This window comes from Mustela putorius, unplaced genomic scaffold (assembly GCF_011764305.1).
Source record: "Mustela putorius furo isolate JIRA1106 unplaced genomic scaffold, ASM1176430v1.1 tig00000281_pilon_pilon_pilon, whole genome shotgun sequence".
In the NCBI taxonomy this organism is placed as follows: domain Eukaryota; kingdom Metazoa; phylum Chordata; class Mammalia; order Carnivora; family Mustelidae; genus Mustela; species Mustela putorius.
In genome coordinates, this window is record NW_025421343.1 from 16,807,576 (window position 1) to 16,830,344 (window position 22,769).

At 38.2% G+C, this 22,769-nt stretch overlaps 1 protein-coding gene across 1 annotated transcript in view; it reads right to left on the reverse strand.

The window, feature by feature from the left end:
* Positions 1-10,260: 10,260 nt before the first annotated feature.
* The window catches only part of ZC3H6 (zinc finger CCCH-type containing 6), a 55,123-nt gene continuing 42,614 nt past the window's right edge, over positions 10,261-22,769 (reverse strand). Inside the window, exons 6-12 of the mRNA XM_045079141.1 lie at positions 21,230-21,346; positions 20,487-20,598; positions 19,670-19,779; positions 19,004-19,257; positions 17,004-17,500; positions 16,046-16,279; positions 10,261-12,743 (exon numbers count right to left, since the gene is read on the reverse strand). Coding sequence (XP_044935076.1) covers positions 11,275-12,743; positions 16,046-16,279; positions 17,004-17,500; positions 19,004-19,257; positions 19,670-19,779; positions 20,487-20,598; positions 21,230-21,346 — 2,793 coding nt within the window. The 3' untranslated portion in view covers positions 10,261-11,274. The remainder of the gene's footprint in view (positions 12,744-16,045; positions 16,280-17,003; positions 17,501-19,003; positions 19,258-19,669; positions 19,780-20,486; positions 20,599-21,229; positions 21,347-22,769) is intronic.

Genomic DNA, 22,769 nt, shown 5'->3' on the forward strand with positions numbered 1-22,769 from the left:
GCCCAATGCAGGGCTGGATCCCAGAACCCTGGGATCATGACCCAAGCTGAAGGCAGAGGCTTGACCCACTGAGCCACCCAGGTGCCCCACATTCTCTAGGATATTTATAAACCTGGGATCCCTTAGTAACATTCTTTCTTTCCCCTCTGGCTTCTTTCCTTCAGCATGATGACTGTGATGTAACTCTTTCCAGCTCCCAAGGGCTCTTTGCAGCACGTAGGTCATAAGATTTCCTCTGATGTTTTCTTCTGAAAGATTGATGTGGAGATTTCTCCATTTTATGTGCGTTTTTAAATAACCAATTTTTAGTTTTATTGACTTTCTCTCTTAGATTTATGTTTTCTACTTCATGGATTCCTTCTGTTTAATATTTCTTTTCTTATCATGACTTTGGGCTTAACCTGTTCCCCTTTTCAAGTTTCTGAATGTGGAAGGGGGGATTGTGGTTCTGTAGTGTTCTTTTCTTTTTTGAAGATTTTATTTATTTGAGAGAGAGAGAGCACGAGCTGAGGGAGGGGCAGTAGGAGAGGGATAAGCAGATTGCCTGCTGGCGCAGAGCCTGATGCGGGGCTCTGTCCCACGGCCCTGAGATCATGACCTGAGCAGAAATCAAGAGTTGGACTCCTAACTGACTGCCCCACCCAGGCGCCTCTGTTCCTTTCTAACATAAGCTTTTAGTGCTCTAATTTCTAAGCATGACTTTAGGATGGTCCTCCAACTTTTATTGTTTTCTTTCTCATTATGCATTCTAATTTCCCTTTTGAATTCTTTGTGGACCCACGAATTATTTGCAATTGTGTTGTTTAGTTTCAAAGTATTTGACGGGGGGTAGGATTCCAATATTTTTGTTTTGACTTCTGATTTGATTCCTTCGTGGTCAGAAAACATTATTTTTTTAAAAGGTTTTTTAATTTATTGGTCAGACAGAGATCACAAGTGGGCAGAGAGGCAGGCAGAGAGAGAGGAGGAAGCAGGCTCCCTGCTGAGCAGAGAGCCAGATGCAGGGCTCAATCCCAGGACCCTGGGACCATGACCTGAGCCAAAGACAGAGGATTTAACCCACTGAGCCACCCAGGCGCCCCAGTCAGAAACATTCTTTGTGTTATTCGAATCCTTTTAAGTTTTTTTTAAACTTTGTTTTGTGGCCTGGCTTAGAGTCTGTCTTGATAAACGTTCCATGTGTTCTAGGTAAGAATGTCCTCCCTGATGTTCCCTCTACTTTTTCCATTGATTTTGGGAGGGGGTTGTTGAAACTGGCAACTAGGAGTGTGAATTTGCCTGTTGGATTTGTTTCTTAGGGACAACTGTTCTTTGCTGCCTGGGGTCCAAGGCTGAGGCTACTGGTTTTGTACATTTTCATCCGGTGGTTTTGTGCCTCCGGATGGGGTGTGTGTGCACAGACTTGGTCTCTGATACTCCATCTCGGCCAGCAGAAGTACTCACTTCTCTTTCTGAACTACCTTTTCTCTGGCTCATGTTCACGTCTCCTTTTTTTCAGAAACATTCCCTGGATGTTCTCCTGCTATTCAGAACCAAGTTCCTTTAAATAATAGTCTCCCTCCTGTTTTGTTTCTGTACCATCCACTAATTCTTCAAAAATCTGGCTTCGTTTTTCATTGTTTTTCCGATGTGCCAGATGCAGTGGGCTCTTCGCAGAACTCAGTCTCCCGGAGTTGTTGACTTCACACTCTCTCCTCTGTGGGCCTCCTCTCTGTAGTTTTCCCCTTGGTTGGCGGGGCCTTTTTATGACTTTTGTCCCACTCCACCTCCCCCTATTCTCTACCCCGCACTGTTGCCATTTTATTTTATTTTATTATTTTAAGCAGCGGTGTGGAGCTCCATACAGGGCTTGAACTCATAACCCTGAGATCAAGGCCTGAGCTGAGATCAAGAGTCCGGCGTTCAGCGCTCCTGGCACCAGGCCACTCCAGGCTCCCCCTTGTTGCCATTTCACCTCTCTGATTTGCAGCGTCAAATCTCTTTCTGAGGACAGGACAGAGCAAGAATGAGGAGTCAGCCTGCAGCCCGCCCTTTAGTCCCTGCTGAAGAAGCAGCAGCCCTGGGAGGCCAGGCTTGTCTCCTCAGGGAGACCCCTTCAGGGTCACAGTGAGGAGGCAGAGGGCCCTTCCCCGGGGGGCTCCAGACACTCGGGAGGGGTGGCTTTTGGAAAGGCGTGTGAGGGAGTTACCAACTTGGGGGTGGGGTGAAGCCGGGGTGAATCTTGCCGCAGGCTGGGATCTGTCTGGTGTGGGTCTAATCAGTTCACCCCTAAGACCAAGCCCAAAGCCCAGAGCCTTCCGTGTTGCGGAAGACGGGGGAGGGGATGGATTCGTTACTCGGCATGGCCTCCAGATGGCGGGCAGACTCAGCTGTCCGGCCCTGAAGGGGTGGAAACAAGTGCAGGCCAAGTTCCTCTCGGGAAGAGAAGGAGGCTGGCCGCTGTGTCCTTCCCCCAGCACCCTTGGGCGCAGCAGCCCTGAGAGATGGCGCTCAGAGCCCTGGAACTCCATGTTTACTGCGCCTCAGGCTCCTCCGTTCCGCTGTGAACTCCAGGCCCATCTGCCCCAGTCTGACTCCCCAGGGCCCCACTGCTGAGCCTGACAAACAAGGCGCTTCCTATTTGCATGAATACATAAAGCATGTGTAGTTCTTTACAATGAGCTAAAATATCTTCCTGTTCAACAGGCTATGCACAAAGCACAGAAAGCTGTGCAGATAGACGCACCATTTTTCTTGCTGATGCAGATATATAATTAACCCTAGTGAAGATCCAGGTTTATAGAATAAGCCCAGTTTCCTCCCTTCCAGGATATTTCTTGGTTTTCAATTCTGGATTGGAAGCAGGGCCCCATGTTGACCTCTAAGTACTCTCATTTCTTAAGAACTCACTCTAGCGTCATCAGAGCACCCATCTTCCTTCCACACTGTGTGTGTGCGTACATACATTTATGGATGTGCTTATACGTATGTGTAAAATAGATACTTGTATAATTATTCATTATAAACATGAAAATATTTGATAACTTTGCTTTCAAAATTAAACATTTCACTTTTACAGTTGCTTATAGCATTTTGAAACTGAAATTCTTTTTCAAGTCTCAAACATTTCTGTAGACTTGTGAAAAGGCTGTGTGACCTGGGAGTGTGCCACCTATATGGATAAAGGCCTCTGATTTGGAATCCTGGTCTGTTTTGTTCCCAGCGATTACTGACGGAGCTCCTCCTGGGGAACAGAGCCTGTGTGTCATCCCTTGTCCCAGGGAGATAGAGGCAAATAGAAAAAGAGCTCACGGTGCAACAGAGGACAAACTTCCAGCTCATTCACGGAGAGGACAATTCATCCTCTGCTGACCCAACGTTGTGACAACAAAAGGAGGGAAGGCATCAGGAAAAGAGCCTGGACTGCTAAGCCACCGAGTTTGGACTTTTTGGGGCAGATGAGGGAAATCCTGGAGGGTTTTTAAGGCAGTGAGTGGCAACGTGATAGCTAAATTTTACAATGAGAAGGTTGCCATTGTGGGGGGAGGGATTTAGATGAGGGCTCTCACAGGCGTTCCTGTTCCTTTGAGGTGATGTGCATGTTGGATCCAGCATGCCACCCCAACTTCAGCCAGAATGTCTCCACTTGTATTCATTTTGCAGACTGGGTTTCCATTACATTTTTCTCTGGGGAAATGTAGGCTATAAAAGCAGTCCATCCTACCCATCTCTGTAACCCAACACCTAATAGCATATGCTACGTGTTCAAACAGTCTTTCTTCAATGACTGATGGATCCCGATTTTGTCGATGAGGAAAGTGAAGCTCAGGGAAGTCCTCACTTGCCCAGGGTTCGATGCTCAGGGTAGTGTGTGCCAGGACCAGACGGCCAGCTCTCAAAAAAGACCTTTCCATGGAGTTGCTCAATAACTAAATCCGGGAATCTGCTAGGCCTCCTTATTCGAGATAATGTTTCCTTGACCATCGAATGTTCTAGAATAGAAACTAGAAAACCTCTTTTGATGAGGCTTCCAGACCTTTGAGGGATGCAAGATCAGTGAGTTCTTTGTTGCTCCTGATCTGGAAGGGAAGGGCAAACCCCATTCCTTCCTCTGCAATGAGATTTGTTCTACTCTGGTCCCGAAGAGCTCCTGCTCTGCTCTTAGCAGACCATTTGCCAGCAACCTCTTGGAGGTTTATTTTCCTTTAGCTGAAAATTAATGTAAGCTAACGTACGAGCTGCTTGCATATCAGAATGAAGGCAGCATCAGGAAATAGGACTTTAGATATTATTAATCTGTGTGGCTAAGTGAAGCATAATCTTTGTGTACTAACGGTACGTTGAAGGACTGCCATCCCGTTTTTAGGAAGGCCTGCAATAGGCCCCATTTCTAGGTTCTTATATGAGTACATGCTCCTCTGTATTCTGTATCTTTTATTATTTTTTAAAGATTTTATTTGAGAGAGAGAGAGAGAGAGAAAGAGCACAAGTGGGAGGGGAGAGGGAGAGGGAGAAGCAGACTCCCTACTAAGCAGGGAGCCTGATGCGGGGCTCAATCCCAGGACCTCAGGATCCTGACGTGAGCTGAAGGCATATGCTTAACCAACTGAGCCACCCAGGTTCCCTGAGATTTATTTTAGAGAGTGAGAGACAGCAAGAGCATGCATGAGCTGGAGGGGAGGGGGATTCTCAAGCAGACTCCTGGCTGAGCACAGAGCTGACATGGGGTTTGATCTCAGGACCCTGAGATCATGACCTGAGCCAAAGTCAAGAATCAAACGCTCATTCAGCTGAGCCACCCAGGTGCCCCTGTATTCTGTCTTTAAATGATAAAGATTTGTTAAAGAAAAGCAACACAGTGCCAGACAGATATTATCAGAAACATTTTTATTTAAAGTCAGACGATAGAAAGGTGTCACAGAAAAAAATTACAGAAACTTGCAACAACAGAACGTAACTTGGAAAGTTATTAGTAAATGAGAAGAAATAATATTCCTGATTTTACCAAATGATTTCTTAGTTCTTAAGTAGAATAATTTATCAATTCAGCAAAATATACCCTGCTGGTATCTTTTGAACAGGGAGGAGATTGACAGTTCAGTTAATTTACTAAATTGGTATCTACTAAAACCTTGCAAAGTCAAACAGTCAAGGCAGCATTTCCCCAACATTTGAGATACAACTTGGGGAATTGAAATAATACCACTAAAAATTTTTGCTTTAAAATCCCACCTCATTCTCAATAGGTTTAACCTGCATTTTAGCCCACAGATGGTGCTTGTGGGTCTGACAGAAAATGGATGGTCCTAAGCCTGGACATAGAACATCCTCCCCCTGCCCCCTGGCACACACTGCATCCTAGGACACAAGTGCCACCCATGCCTTTGCCAAGTGCAGGCATAGAAGCCCTGGACTAAAACCAAAATTATCTGGGCCCTGGAAACCTGGATCTATGCTGAGCCCTTTCTGAATACTGGGTGGGGGAGCAGGGGATTTAGGGTCAGGAATGTAAAAACCTTTTTAAAACTTTGGCAAGTAAGTATACAAATGACTACTACTTGATTGTCACTTTTATAAGGAAATATCATTCCACCTCTTGAAAAGATATTCTCCTCTCTTATTTGACTTCCTCTCAAACAACTGGAGGGCAAACGTCTGTAAAACAGAGGTGGACAAAAACCTCTTGTAATAATGATTAGTTTATAATTTTTCACTTTCTCTATTTAAAAAGCATATAAAATGTATAGTCTATCACTGACAACTAACACTAAAATATTGCTCATAATGGAGGTTTGGGAACATGGCTAGATTTTTTTATTTGGGTCTCTATATATTTAATTCTTTTACAATAAACTATGTATTAGACCTCTGACAAAATAATAATAGCTAATGCAAATTCTACTGCTCCTCTTAACCTTAATACCCTCACAGAGGTATTAAAATCAGTAATGAACCAGGAAGTATGGGGCCTGGTAATTCACAGAGCTAATATTTTTCTAAAATGCTCTAGTTAGCTGTATATTAACTCTTTCCTAACAAATTCAAAGTCTTAAAAACAAGAGATTCAAGGATAAACAAGACTATAAAATACTAGTCTAAGAACTCACAATCTTGTTTGAAGAAATAGATTTTTCTCTGTGCCCACAATGATTTTGCCCACTGTAACATGTGACAGTTCTATTCCAAAGGCGAACGAATGGTATTAAGGAACACACAAGACCCAATGTAGAGTCCAAGTCATGACTTTAAAGGGTAAATTACCATTCAAGGTGTTGGGATTTAAAAAAAAATTAAATGCTATTGGAAATTCACTAGGGTAGGCATAACTTCATAATTGTGGCTGATATTTTGAGAATGGGAAGAGAGAAATTAGATAAATATATTTTAAAATAAAAATATGGCTCTGATTATGCAGTTCTTTCTGGCTGCAGAAAGAATCCTTCATAGATCTACAGGAAGAAATTACCAATCAATTCAAACTTCCACCATGAAGGAGTAAAGTTACCTTGTAAGTCTAGAGAATTCTTAGAGTTATGAATTATTGTAGAAACTTTTAACTCCTAATTAAAGCTGCCATAACCCTACCTTCGCATTGTTTGGTTGGGAGAGGGGAGGGGAGACAGAGAGAGAGAAGGTAGGTTCCTGTGTCTACTGCAAGAGGTATACTTTATGAATTGTACTCTTGGATACAATCATGGAATGGCTGTGCCACATCAAAATCTAAACTTGGATGGATGTCGGGAAGCAGTTAACAAGCAATTAATAAAGCACCCACCCTGTGCCTAGAACCAGGCTTGTTGCTGTGGGGAAGCAGCAGAGCAAGGAGGCACATACTGCCCTGCCTCCAAAAGCATAAAATACCATTTAAAATGTGCTTTTTATTTCTTATTTAAAAATTAGAAATTCTAAATATTATGTTGATATTAACCTAAAGTCCCTTCTCAGGTCTGCATCCTTTCCAAGGAAAGCAGGTTAATTTGGGCTCTGCTACAGCTGGCAGATACTGCTGATAAAGAACATACTCAAAAACAAAACCCCAGCAACTTGGTGATCAGTAGCTACTGAGACTGGTTCTATAAATCACATTAAACTCCTTGGAGGAAAGGCATTACCTAAATGCCAAATCTCAACACAGATGTGAGGAAAACAGCTTTAAACCGTCAAGCCCTGTTCGGTTACATTTTGTTAAAGCTTACAATTCCTAACTAAGCCTTATTTAAACTAATTATTTACTAGTGACTTACATACCCTACTAGATTTAATTTTGACCATAAATATGATCAAGAGCTGCCAACCTACTTCTGAAAAGATAATTTACAACTCTTCATTTTAGATATCCACAAAAGCCCAGTTCCTGAAGTTTGCAGGGGCCCTATCAATGGACCACTTGCCTGCAGACCACGCCCAAGTCTGCGTCTTCCGCACAGACCACCTCTCTGAGATGTAGCCCTCAAGCCCAGAAGGGTAAACTCAGGAAGAGCATCTCTACCTTGACTTTGTGTTGTGCAATTGGGAAGATTTTGACAAGACCTCACATCTAGGTCCCTAGGAACTTTCAGACTTTAAGTTGCCATGAACCAAAGGAAAACAATACCTTTATCAAAACAAATAGTCACTCCAAAAGATCTCCATGTCATGTGCTAGCAGAAATGTACACTAAGAAGTGGGAGTAAACATCTCTAATGTTTCTAAGAGCTAATGGCTTTTATAATGAATACACTGGCCACTCTGCCTATACGATACATGCTATAATTGAAGCAAATACACCATGCAATATGGACTGTCATAGCATTTTTAACCCTCCATCAATATTCAACTTGAATAAAATGGGCAGTCAGATCTTGCACAGACGCTACAAGTCCATACAGCTATAAATTACGAAATTCCTATGTCTTACTAACAACACACAAAATGTTAAAGGGAATTGCTAACTTGATGGGTTCGTATTCTCTAAAACAACTTCTCACGCAATCCTATTGTGTCTTCAATATATATCATCTGAAACAACATAAAATTGGTAAACCACACAAATCATGTTATTTGGAATTTGTACAGCTTAATGCACCCTAGTGGAAGTGTAATGTTTATGTCCATAAAAGTTATAAACCAATTTTACATTTAAAAACACTTTTATAATTCATTCACTCCTTACAGCAAGTCTGTGAGCAGTCAAAATTATACCCATTTCACAGGTAAGGAACTGGACATTGAGAAAAAACACCTACAAATCACTTCAGAACAAGAATATGAATTTATTATGTTTAGGCCACCAGCCCTCCTGAGTTCTCCTCTTTTCCTCTATTTCTTCCAATTAATTGAGTGAAGTGGCTTATATGTACACTTATACAGGATTTCTTTACTAATCAACTGTTCTTCCACTCTAAAAATAAGCAGGACAAGCAAGGAAAACTAGTCCTTATGGTAGGGTAAAAACACACAGAAACTGAAGCAAACATCATCCCATCATTAGGCTACTTCAGTTGCAAACTAATTCTGGGGTTTGGCACACACAGCTGGGTAACACCAGGGTCCCTACAGAAGCAGACATAATTGCTGAAGCAGAATTTGAAATCACTCCAGTATTTGGTTTACTTTTAGGTTCAGAATGAGGTCCTAACTGGGAAAGCTCCAGAGACAGGAGTTTGGAGCAAAAACTAAATATAAAATGTGGGAAAGTAGTTGCCCAAACTAAATTGTGGTCACCTGGGTATCCAATTCAACACACTGATATATCCCACTCTACTTGACAGCACAGTAAACAGGTATAAACCTTATGTCATAAATCAGTATGAATAGTTAAGTTACACCTCAATCAATGAATCTCATCAAGACTCTTCTAGAGCACAAGTTATTTCTGTTACCTGTAAATGTTTGGCTTATAAAAACAGGGACACAAAGTATTTTCCAGTGTGCTAGTGTGAATCAACTTACATGGATTCTAACAAATACCGATTCATCTTAAAGAAGACCTCATTCATCAGGAAAAAGGGCTACTTATTAAATTTTGGTGAGAAAAAGAAAAAAAGAAGACTAAAATAATCGAAACTGACAGGATACAATAGATTACCTCCTAAGCTAAAGTTATCTCAATTAAAAAAGACCACAAATTAAAATCATTATTTTAAACATAAATATTTTCATATAAAATATATTGTTAAATTTGAAACCATGCCCACACTTTCTTATAAAATAGCCTCTAGGACACTAGCTGACATAATAGAGACTCAAGAATATTGAACAAATGGACATGATAATTTGCATTCATTTTTAAACCTTATTTTTTAATAATCTTTCAACATCTCTCTTAAGTAAAAAGGATCTTCTGTTAAGGATTTGGATTCTATTTGGATCTTTAACAAGCCAAATTATCTTTTTGTATGATATTTAAAATATGAACATTATTACTTAATGTAATTATAAAATATACGGGGGAATTAAAGATTCGCTAAAAAATTTCAATTTAATTACTATAATTCAGCAATTTTACTGATTTTTTTCCTGATAAATATTATATATTTGTATGCATAGAAGTGTATGTGTGTATATACACACACACACAACTTTTTTCTGTCAGTTTTACCATTTATTTACTTTTCAATTAACAATAAAAGTTCATGTGGACAGTAAATCAGAAAATACTTTCTATGGTCGCTTTAAAGGACATTTTTTAAACCCAAAAATGTTATCCAGAGCCATTTTAGGCAACAATGTAACCAAAGTATAAAGTATAAATTCGCATCCCCTTGAATAACTGTCCTTCCACTTAGAACACAATGACCTCCTTAGTTCATTGTGAGCAGAGTTCCTGTTCACTTAGCTGCAACATCATTTAAGTATGGAATCAAAGAAAAAAAAAAAAGGGAATAGAAAAATATGTATTAATATTAAATCATATGCTAGCTGAATGTTAGGTTCCCACAGAAATATTTTGCCGTAAATTTCTAAAATCACTTCTCAAGCATAGCTATTTTCATCCAAGGACCAATTTCCTTTACTTCCATTATCTTTTATAGTGAAATGCTCCATCTCAACTTACTTATCGGAGCCATTACCAGCAAACATGGTCACACACATCTAGTTCAAGATATGAATATGAGTGTAATACTTACTTTCCGTTATAAATCTGTATAAAACAAATAGGGCTGCCATTACTTATATACTGCAAAAAAGACACAAGAATGAATACAAATTATTTTTCATAAAAATGAAATTTCTAATCAATTTAAGAGATTTCCAACTATGAGGACATTAAATACTTAAAATACCAGGCAGTCTCTTCTGTTACAGAATGCCAGTCAGGAGAGATCTGAAAGAGATTCTTTATTGGTAGCCATATACAGTTGATTATACCATCTCTGTGTTTTCTTGCTATTTAAAATATAGAACCTGGACATTTAAAACATTACCAATGCAATAATCACTACAGACTGTCACTGGATCTTTTAAAAGTTTGTTAAAAATTACCAAAGTCATGATGAATACAATTATTGCAGCTATATCATTTGAAAATGTAATATAAATTATGCTGCTAACGACAAAAACATTGAGACACATAAACATCACAATGTAACACAGCAAGAACTCATAACTATTTAATATGAAAATTAAATTTAAAAAGTTATGTTAGAGAACTTGGGGAATATTTCATTTTAGCAAAAACAATCTATCTCCAACTTCTATGATACAGTATGCAGTAAAATACTTTTAAAAGATATGACATTCAAATGCTTCATTTACACAATATTGCCAATACTAATAAAAGTGATGCCCTTAAACACAAACTGCTCTGCTGATTGTGATTTTAAAAATGTTTTCTTTACTTCATTTTACATTTTAGTTAGCAGTTAGCATTACATATTAATCAGTTCTGTTGACAAACAGAGAAGATCCTAGTCAAAATACTGTTGCTCAAAAGTAATGTACATCATATTGCTTGAAACTAACAACCATATAAAAGTGGTAATCATTTATCTAAACATTGATTATGAAAGACGACTGGCATATATTTGGGCAGAGTGTCAAGTTCATGATGGGTTATTTACGATAAAAGTACTTTTACCGAAGCTAACATGATATATAGGTTTCTATGTCAATTACTACAGTCTCTTAAAGTTATAAAAATATTATATAAAATACCACAGGCTTTAGAGGATATAACTTCATGTGGTTCTGATACTAGCAGCTGAAAAGTATTTATAATTTAAAAATAAATAAACTATAGAGGTAAACCAGTTACAAAACAGCAGAGGACTGCAATAGTCACAGAGTGAAAAGAATTGCTTAATTACACTATAGCTAACAAAATGGTGAAGCAGTCGGATCAAAAGTTTTAAAAACCTCTTTCAGAGATTTGTCATCTGGTTCTCTACTGGGATCACTTTCCGGGGTGGGACTCGTATGCCCTGGCTGCCTGGACTGCCTTGGATCGCTGTACTGCGGTCTAATTAAGCCTGTTAATGCCTGAATAGGAAGACTGTGCACTGCTGGGACCTGAACTGTACCAGGACTCTTGAGGGTGTCTGCCTGTGGGTCAGCCGGCCCATCCACGGCGACTTCCACATTTGCACTGGTTTTCTGTGGCAGGACTGCTTCTCCAGGAGAAGGCTCATTTTTGTCACTACTTTTTAAACCACCACTTTTTTTTGGGTTCTCTGTATTTTCTGCTGCTAGCTCTGACGCAGATGATGAAGCATGCTCCCTAGGGTCATACAAACTAATGCCACTAAGAACTGAACTTGGGGTTCCCAGGGGAAGGCCAGCTGAAGAGGAGAGTTTAGGGGCATATGGAGGCAAGGCCCCCGGCCCGGAACTGCTAGTCACGGCCCCTGAGGGCTGCGACGAAGCAAGGTTAGATCTGGCTAAGTGAGGGGTGCCCTTTAATGTATGTGAGTCCTTCATAACCGCTGGGTGAGACTCTGTACTGTGCAGTCTATGAAGTCTAGGATCAAAATTTTTTTGCAGCCTAGGATCTCCTAATTTACTTCCTGAACTATGTAAGTCTCCAAATTGTTCTAGGTAGCCTTCTCTGTTTGCGGTGTTCACTTTGGCTTTGGCTGCTGATTTTGAATCAGTGGGCACTGTATTCTGATGAAGATCGCTTTTTGTATTCCACAACCTACTGAGCCTCTGGTCAGCTATAAGAGGGGGCAGAGGTAAATTGATTGAAGATACTGGGTCAGGTTTAGGTAAAGGGACTGGAAGTAAGTCTTCTGGAGCCCACACGATGTGTTTTGCAAAATTGGGTTTGGTTAGGATAATATCCATTTTAATGTGACTGAACTGCCTCAGCTGTGACCTCGGATCCTGGAGCATTATGCCAGGGGAAGAATCCAAAGGTATTAAGAAAGCTTTTTCTCTCAATTCTCTTTCTGTATCTTCATCATCATCATCTCCTCTTTTGTGTTTGACAGAGCTGGGATTTGCATGATGCGAATCAAATTTTGTTCCACCAACAGACGATCCTATGTGACCACTTCCATTCCCCCTCAATTTCCTGGGATCCCATGCTAGTCTAAGATCCAGTGGGGCAGACTCAGAGGATTTTCTCACGTCTTGCCTTGGGATAGTCCTAAGTCTAGGGTCAACAACTTGGTTTCCTTTGCTTTTCTCTTTAGCGAGTCTTGGGTCAGTAGGAGTGCTGAGGTCTGTGGAAGGCTGTTGCTGATTCCTTAAAGTTTCTGTTTGTTTCTGTAATGTTTTCAGTATTGACTTCACACTGTTTCCTTCTTCCTCTTCACTACTGGAATACCAGTTAACAGTATCATCTAAATGCAGATAAAAACTTATTGTAAAGAATGAAGCATTCATATTTTACCTTAATTAAGATAATCGAAAAACATGCAATATTTCTAGAAAAAGTGTAGTCTAACTTCAAGAAAATGCATCAGAGAAATGCCAGAGTTTCAACACTGGAATAAAATTAGATGCGGAATGACAATAATCAATTCAGTCATCATACTCTATAGAGAAAGAGGTGTGATATTAGAATACGTGTAGCGTCCTTCTGATCAGGGAGAAGTCAGGACCTTTTATTCGGATTGGCCAAAAGGGAACTTAAGAGTATGTGTGGCATGACAGAGTTGGGGAAGGAGGGAAAATACTCTTGGAAAAGAATACTAAAATGTTTTGGATCTCTTTAATTTAAGTAATACTTAAGCTTCGTAGCTCTGGATTTATGGAGATAACAAGGATGCAATGTTTTTTAAAAATCTGGAAAGAAAACAAAACAATGAAGTACTGATTAAGGGCATTGGGAAACAAGCAAATGAGAGATGAGGTAGAGATTTTTCATCTATAGCTTATTATATTTCTAGATGTTTGACATATGTGAATATATTAGCTATTTAAACATTTTAAAGTAAAAATAACAAAACTAACAACCTGAAATTTATATACTTTAACTTTATGGGAACACTTTGGGCCGTATTCCTAAAGGCTTATATTTAACCCTAGTGTGTTAGACACCCTGTTAAGAAGCTTAACTGTCAGAGGTATTCTTTCTAGTAGTACAGCAGGGATTATGAACTGATGCTACAGGAGACAGTCCTTCCTTTCCATTAAAACATACACATGTTTAAAAAAAACATACATATGTTGACTCTGACTTGGTAACACACACACACACACACGTGTCCTAGAATGTCATGGATTAATAGAATATTGGGCATATTCTCATTTAACTCATCTCACTGCTCACTAGCACGTTTCTACTACACATAATTTCAGTGTTACACATATAGTTTGAACAGAGTTACAAAACAGGCATTGATATTTAGGGTGGAATTACGGCTTAAAATCATACAGACTATATACCATAGTGGAAAAAAATTTTGGCTTGTTTTTAAAGTTTTCTTTTTAAGGAATCTCTCCATCCAAAGTGGGACTTGAATTCACAACCCCAAGCATCAAGAGTCTTACGCTCCACTGACTCAGGCGTGGAAAAAAGTTGCATTCATATTTCAATGTCAGTGTCAGAAAAAACTACTTCTAGACACTAGATCTCTTTTCTTCCTCTCTTTGATCTTGGGAAGACCAAAGCTGAACTAGTGATTCACTTTAACCTGCTGCCATTATTTTAAATATTTCTGCATAGCAATTCATTTCTCACAGAATTTGTTACTTGATCCAAATATGTAAGATGATCCAAATCTGACCTACAAAAGGAAGATGCTATTTTAGTTTGCCTTTCTTATCAATATATTTCCTAAGCCATCTTCAATCATTTCTGGAATGAGAAGGAAAGCAGACCAATGGGTAGGCCAATGAAAAGGAGATATTAGATAAGAAATGACAGTTAACAGCTTTTTCAGCTTTTTATCAAAGGAGAGATTAAAATTATAAGGGCATTACAATTTATAAAAATGAACATGAACACACACACACACAAAAATCTAGCTGTTCACTACTAGGTATTTACCCAAAGATACAAATGTAGTGATCCAAAGGGGCACCTGCACCCCAATGTTTATAGCAGCATGTCCACAATAGCCAAGCTGTGGAAAGAGCCCAGATGTCCATTGACAGATGAAGGATAAAGAGGAAATGGCATGCGCACGCGCACATGCGCGCACACGCGCACACACACACACCATGGACTATTAGCCATCAAAAAGAATGAAATCTTACCATTTATAATGATGTGGACGGAACTACGGGGTATTATACTAAGTGAAATAAATCAATCAGCTAAAGACAATTATCATATAATCTCACTCATATGTGGAATTTAAGAAACAAAACAGAGGAGCACAGGAGAAGGGTGGGAAAAATAAAACAAGATGAAATCAGAGAGATAAACCGTAAGAGACTCTTAGTCATAGGAAAAAAGCAGGGCTGCCAGAGGGGAGGGGTGTGGGGAGGACAGGGTAATTGGGTAACAGGCATTAAGGAGGGCACATGATATAATGAGCCCTGGGTGTTATATACAACTGATGAACCACCGAACTCTACCTCTGAAACTAATAATACACTATATGTTAATTAACTGAATTTAAATTCTTAAAGAAACCTAGCCATTCAAGATTTTTTCTGGACACAGAGAAAAAACCTTCATAAAACATCACCAATTATATTACTATAGTACAAAATTTTATATCCAGAAAAACTGTAAATTTTCTTATTTATGAAAATGTAAATCTAAGACTTTATAGAAAGATAATCATTAAAATTTTTTTTAAGTTTAAGCACTTTAAGAAGCAAACATAAATTGTATAGAAAACTAATTTATTAGGAATCCCTAATTTCCCTGTGATGTTAAATAAATGAAGTGTTAATGCTACCTTCTTTGAAAAGGTAACAGATGTTTATATAATAGCTTGTAGCTACCTAATGTTACCCAGTTTTACATATTTATAAATTTTATGCTTAAGAGTAGGCCAATGGGCACCTGGCTGGCTTAGCTGGAGGAGCACGAGACTCCTGGCCTTGGGTCGTGGGTTTGAGCCCCATGTCGGCCATGCAATTTGCGTAATTAAAAAAAAAATACACACACACAAGAAAGTGGGCAAACATATCAATTCTGTAATTCATAAGAACTGGATGTGTTAAGCTTTCTCTCCTCAACTGAATTAAGTAACTGTTATATACTTATCAATATCAAAAATACTAAGGTAAACTTGAGGTTTCCACATAATCTTTTATGTTAAAAATAATATTCCTTCATAATATAGTAGAATACAACCTATGCCCATAAAAACTCTAATAACTGAATCATTTTAAACTTAGGCTAGAAGTCAAAATTTCTGCACTGGAAGATGTCTGGTTCCTGTTTTATTGGAAGATGTCTGGTTCCTGTTTTATTTCCTTCTTCCATAAAAGGCTTCAGCCAGGCCTCACACTATAGCTTCCGATCTACTCTCTGCTTCAGGTAAAATTCTTTGCAATTAAGTACTAAAGCATTAATGACTCTGGAAACCATGACCAATTCCAAGCAGATAGAAGCTACAAGATAAGCTGGAAGTAGAATAGATAGTTCAAAGGAACTTATTTTTCAAATTTTAACCTATTCAAGGGCATTTCAGGAACTGGGTAATTCCAAAGTAAGATACTACCATAACAACTGACACACCTTCGTCCTTGCTTGGTGCCCTTTGAGGTTGGGTGCTGCTTGGTTCATCTTCTTCTTGGTACTTCTGAGTAAGTCTGACAAAAAGAGCTCTCTGCACTGCAGGGAGGAGGCCTGGAGCAGGCAGGGGGCCGTGGCCTGTCGTGTTGCTGCTGCCATCAGATCCACTCCCACGGTTAGGGGAGTCTTGAACAATGGGAGGCTGATGCTGGGCAAAGTCAACATGCCACATCCCATCTATACACATAACACAGAAAACACAGATACTGATTTAGCACCGAACTCCACTAGAGAGTGCCACGGTCAGTTACAAGAAATTGAAGCTTTAATAGTAACTACATTTAATTACCGTATTACTATATGATTGTAAATGTTTTTTTAAAGATATTATTTTATTTATTTTAGAGAAAGAGAGCATTGAGGGGAGAGGCAGGGGCAAGCAGACTCCATGTTGAGCGTGGAGCTGGACGCAGGGCTCGTTTCATGACCCGGAGCTGAAATGAAAACTTGGGACTCTTAACCGACTGAGCCACGTGGGCACCCAATTGTAAATATTTTTTTTAAAGCTATCTAAAGTTCTGGTGTAGCAAATGTTTGGTTAAATTTAAAATATATTTTATGGCTTCAATTTCATTACATTTCACTTAGCTTTATTAAAAACACACATTCTTATCATGTTTTCAATGAAAAATAGAGAACGCCAAAGATTTTAAATTAAAAATGAGTTGGGGTGCCTTGGTGGCTCAGTCGCTAAGCGTATGCCTTTGGCTCAGGTCATGATCCCAGGGTCCTGGGATCAAGCCCCGCATCAGGCTCCCTGCTTCTCCCTCTCCCACTCCCCCTGCTTATGTTCCCTCTCTTGCTGTGTCTCTGTCAAATAAATAAATATAATCTTTAAAAAAAAAAGAAAAGCTAAGCTTAAAAACAGTTAAAAATGAGTTATTTGGAAAGGTAAACTCACCACCAGAGTTACTAGGTGGCTGAAAATTAGGTACAGCATGCTGTGAATAGTAATTATCATAAAATTCAGCTGGGTTTTGTAGGGACTCATAACTGGTGTTGAGCTGCATTTCACCAGGACTTTGCAGGTATGAGGAACCTGGAGAACAGTGATTCTCTCTGGGTACTTTCATCATGTGTTCTGGAAAGCCCGAGCAATGGTAAGCACCACTCATATTCTGTGGTGTCAAAGGTGCATCTGGTTGAACAAGTACTCCAGCTTGACTGTGAGGACCTAAAATCCCAGGCGGAGCAGGCGGCAAAGGTGGGCTGTGTGGCACTGCGGCGCATGGATGATGTCCGGGGGAGCCCGGGTGCATCACAGGACTACTGTGTCCCTGAGACATATTAGGTCCAGGACCCGGACTTGATCCAGAACTATAGATATGCTGAGGATGTGGGCTGCTTTCCTGAAACTGTGGTCCTGGTGGTGAGGCACTGTTATAAAATGCTGGTGGCCTGTAGACAGAAAGAAGAGTATTTCTTAGTTCAAAGAAAAGAGGCAAACAAGAATGTTGTATTTTAAATATGTGCGGTTAAGTGTGTTTTTCTGTATCAGAATGTGTTTTTAAGAAGCAGTTTATTCTACATTATCTCCAAATAAAAATGCAAATAAATGCATCTTGCCTTCATTTTAGCCCACAGTCTTAATCAATTGACACTATTAGCTGTTCTAAAGCTTACAACTATTTTGAAAAATACAGAAAAGGGCAAAGATAAGTAAGAATCACCTCTAACCCTGCCACCCACAGAAATATTTTTTGGTTAGTTATTATTTTTTGGTTAGACTTTTTTCTAGGTATACATGGACCTTTCCTAAAATATAACAAAGTAGAATTGTACTATACAAACACACACCTTTTCAATTTCTAATGGATTACTGTCGGCATATAAAAAGACCTTTAGGTTTTGAGTGTTGTTGTTCTTTCTGGACATCTTACTAATTTAATTACTATTTCTAATAGTTTTGTCAGTTGATTCCTTCAGGTCTATTGAGGGAGACCACCCCAAAAATGAGCTCCCTCTCCATTTCTTTCTTTCTTTCTTTTTTTTTTTTTTGCCTCTCCATTTCTATCTTTATATCTATTATGTCTTTCTCTTTTTGCATTGGCTCGCATCTGATCTACAGTATTAGAGTATTAGCCAAACAATGGACATACTTATATTCTTCTTGACCTTAAGAGAAATAATTTTAATGGTTCACATTTCCTGTCAATTTCTTGTTCCTCATTTACTGAGATCTCACTGATTTTCTGAGTGTTCAGGGTTAAAATAATCAACAGTGGGACTTGCAGCCCAGGTGCACAGACTCTGGGAAAGGGCAGCAGGACTGGAATGGTGTTGTTAGAAAATGCAAATCTGGATCCAGCTTACCAAAGGCTTTCCTCTAATAGCCTAAGGAAATATTTCTCTAAAAGAATCAAATATTCTGGGGCGCCTGGGTGGCTCAGTGGGTTAAGCCGCTGCCTTCGGCTCAGGTCATGATCTCAGGGTCCGCATCGGGCTCTCTGCTCAGCGGGGAGCCTGCTTCCTCCTCTCTCTCTGCCTTCCTCTCTGCCTACTTGTGATCTCTCTCTGTCGAATAAATAAATAAAATCTTAAAAAAAAAAGAATCAAATATTCTGGAGACATGCTAATGCCACTATTTGAAGATGTTATCAATGCTGAATGTAGCCTCCTAATGAATTGGGAGACATAGCAAATCTAGCCACCGGGCAGTGTCTCTCAGGGTTACTCTGTGGAGAGATTTTTAAAGCTATTAAGGATTCCACAGAGAGAAACACTGATGGCATGCAGCAGGGGACAGAGACAAAGGAAAGCAGGAAGAGCATTTGGGGTGAATGCCGGATATCTGCTATCTCTACCTAAGTTTAATTACATGATTAACATGGAATACAAGTTATTTTCTCAGTAGGAAATTTTAGAGGGAAAATGATGCCATTTTTGAAGATTTTAACTTACTTCTTCCCAATCTTATGTGCTAAATCCACAGTAGGTTTTACAACTATTTCAAAAAGAGATGGGATTTTCTTGAAATCATCAGAGAGATCTGTCTGAAAATCATCTTCAGGATCAGAAAAGGGAAAATGCTCTGGTGGAGTTGGCAGAAGCCCAACTCCTGGAGGTGGTTTGGGAAGAGGAGTTATGCCCCGTTTTCTAAGTTCTTCTAATTCTCGTTCATCTTCATTTGTGGCTTCTTCTTCAGTGTTCAACACCTAAAAATGATTGGCAAAGATTACTATTCCAAAACAAGCTTTCTTCCTTACATTTAAAAACTGTGAAGACTTCAATAAACCAGTTTTGTTATGAGAAAAATATCATTCTGAAGTCAAAATGGGTCAGAGAGAGCTAACTCATTTTTGATAATAAGGTTCAAAGTAGTAAAAGATATTTCTCAAAGTACATTAGCTTTTTAATGGCAAAACAAGGGTAAGAATGAAAGATTTTAATTCCTAGTCCAATACTTCTGCTTTTCTAACATACTACACTCATAGATTAAAACATAAAATAACAAATCCTTGATTTCTCAGGAGACTTTTCTGAAATATGATTTATAAAATATGATTCAAGACAAATGACTCTGTGGTGAGACCTAAGAAATAACTGAAGTACAAAAATATTACTTACTTTGTCCAAAAGTTTCCTTGTTTCTTTAGTCAGATCATCATGTGAAAATTTACAGTTGTCTCCTTGATAACATTTTGCTCCACTATGGTAGAACTTACACGGAAATTCATGTAAATAAAAATATTAAGGAACAGACCAAGTGACATCAAACTCTAATATTTTGAAATCCAAAAACATATCGGTGCTGAGTCAATAAGACTGTATTACTATATATTGCACTGAATTTTTTACACACGTCATATCAGACAATTTTTAAGATGAAATATTTCAATTATGCAGCAAAACATCCAAAAATTTTAATCTTCCTTACTATATTAAGCTAGAAAATATTTTAAAGAAAAAATAATTGTTAAAGCAAATACAATAGTATTTCAATTATGTAAGTTCTGTTACTTTCCACAATAAAAATTGTAGACAGAGTAAATAAATTTTGTAGCAAGAGCTTATATCTATAAAGGAAACAAAGGGGCTTGATATGTCATATTAAAGTCAAATATCCCAATATGAAAACTATAAGCTAAGCTACCCCATGATTTTGGAAACAAATTTTAAACTTCTAAAGAAAATTTTAAATCCAGAAGTTTATTGAAAAATATGCCATTTTCAGGTGGCTTACATTCAGGGAATTTCTGAGGGGTTTTAGGAAATTTATTATTGTAATCAACACTTTGACAAGATCAAGAGGAAAAAGTCATATGACCATAGCAGATGCTATTTTAAATTTAAAACCAAAGTAGGTTTTCTAGGGATTTTGAAAAACTTCAGTAATGTTTTATAATCTCAATATTTTGGTTAACATCTTTTTAACAAAGGATATTATGCATATAAATGCAGTTCTCTCCTTTGGTACAATATCCTTGTAAATAAAACTTGCAGATCTCCTTTCTCTTCTCCAACTCTGCATCATGATCAAATTTACACTGATCTCCCTGTCACAAAAGAGAAAAAAAGAAACAATTGAATTTTCTCTATGGTGTTTCATGGTGGAACTAACGGCCATATCTTCAGTGTTTAAATCATGATCTAATAATAATTCAAACAATCTCTTGGAAGTCTTGCCCAAGTCAGTGGGTGTGGCTATGCACAGAGGCAGAGGCAGCACGGAGAGCATGGCCTCAGAGCCTACTGCCTGGGTTCCACCAGCACTCACCGTTTCTAGCTGAGCCACTAGGGACACTTATTTAACCTCTTGGTTTGGCCATGTTTAAAATGGGGCTATTAACAGTACCTACTTCGTAGGTTTGCTGTAAAGATTAAAACATTTAATATTAATAATCCACTTTAAACAGTACTTGCCACACAGTCAGCATTTTGTGTTTGTTAAATAAAATCTGGGTTCAACAAATTATATTACTGCCCCAGAACAGAATTATGTATGCTCTGATGTACAGTATTTCCATAGACACACTTTGAAGATACTCTTTGAAGAACCAGCTTTATAATTACAAGTATATGAGAAATGAAAAAGAAAAAAAAACCCTAATCACCCCCTAAAAAGACTTTACATTTTAAAGATTATTGTGGAAGTTAAAATTCTTTATGATATCCCCCTAAATTTACCTTAATACATCTCCCTTCCAGAAAGTATTTACAGATTTGTTTTCCTTTGTGTTCCACCGTGTGCTGATTAATGAATTCCTGAGTCATAACCTTCCATTTTTTCCCTGGTTTACTATACTGTAAGAAAGAAAAATTCATTTAAATACAACATATAAAATATTAAATATGTACTAAAATGGACAGTCAAATGGATTAGGAAAGCAGTACAAATGACTATTTAAAGTGGTCAAGAGTGGACATTCAGATACTATTCATTTACTTGCAGAGACAGGCTTCTAATACACTGCTCATTGCTACTAGTGGTTGCAAAGAACCTATTTCTATTTTAATGAGGAAGTACAACTACTTTTTAAAAATAAAATTATGAAAAGCTTGAAAATTAACAATAATACTCTGTTGGCAAAGATGTTAAATATGCTTTCTTGTGATTTGCTGATAGCTATGTTATAAAAGATTAATAATACCCATACTGTTTGACAAAATTTGTACTTTTCAGGAGTATTCTGAAGGAATTATCAGGGAGGCACATATACTTTATTCACGAAAATAATTACTGCAGAATTACTTTGCATGATAAAACAGACAGACAGACACCTAGAAATTACACATCCCAAATGATGAGACTAGTCAAATACATTAAGATGTAGGTCAGTGATAGATTAGTATGTAATCATTACAAACTGAAGAGATGGAGTGACAATTTAGGAACATAAGAAAATGTTCACGATACTTTAAGTATCGTATTATCGTATCATAAGTAAGTATCGTAAGTATTAAATGTTCACGATACTTAAGTGGAAAACTGATCTGAATTTTATAATAATAAAGACAAAAGATAAAAGACTCAAAGAATATATCCCCACATTTAAGAGTGTATGTCTCTAGATGGATCTCCAAAAAATCAGAGATTTTTTGCATGTGTGGTTATTCTGTACTTCCTTTAGGAAAGAAAAAAAAAAAAAGGAGGGAGGATGTATTTCCTTAAACTTTTAAAAAATAACAAAAAGAAGTATATGGTAGAAAATCTCACAGCCCTACCTGTTTTCCTTACTTCTCCTTAGACCCCTGTTCAACTTTTGCTGAGTATAAGAAAATTGAGTAACATGAGTATGATGCTTAGCCAGGCTAAGGACTTACATTCATGAGCTCTATAAAATAGCACTGTTTTTCAAACACCCGGTATGCATCATACTTTATATATAGCAGGAGTTCACAATAACTATTTGCTCTTCTAATCTGATTTGTTTCCCTTTCCTTCAGTTTGCTAGGAGATGGAGAACAAAATACAACCTACTGAAAATAGGAAACTGCCTCACAGCAACCACTTGAGGCAAAAGATGGCTAGACTTAAATCTGATCCTCAGTGCTCGCATTTGAAATATATGTTTTACTGTAAGAATTCTGGGGAAAAAGTACAAAAATACCAAGAACACAGATAATCCTATAGGTTTTTAAAAAATATATAAGTATACCGAAATTGCCCCAGGAAAAATACAATAAAATTGTTTATGCTATTCTCTAATCGGATCATTTAAAATGT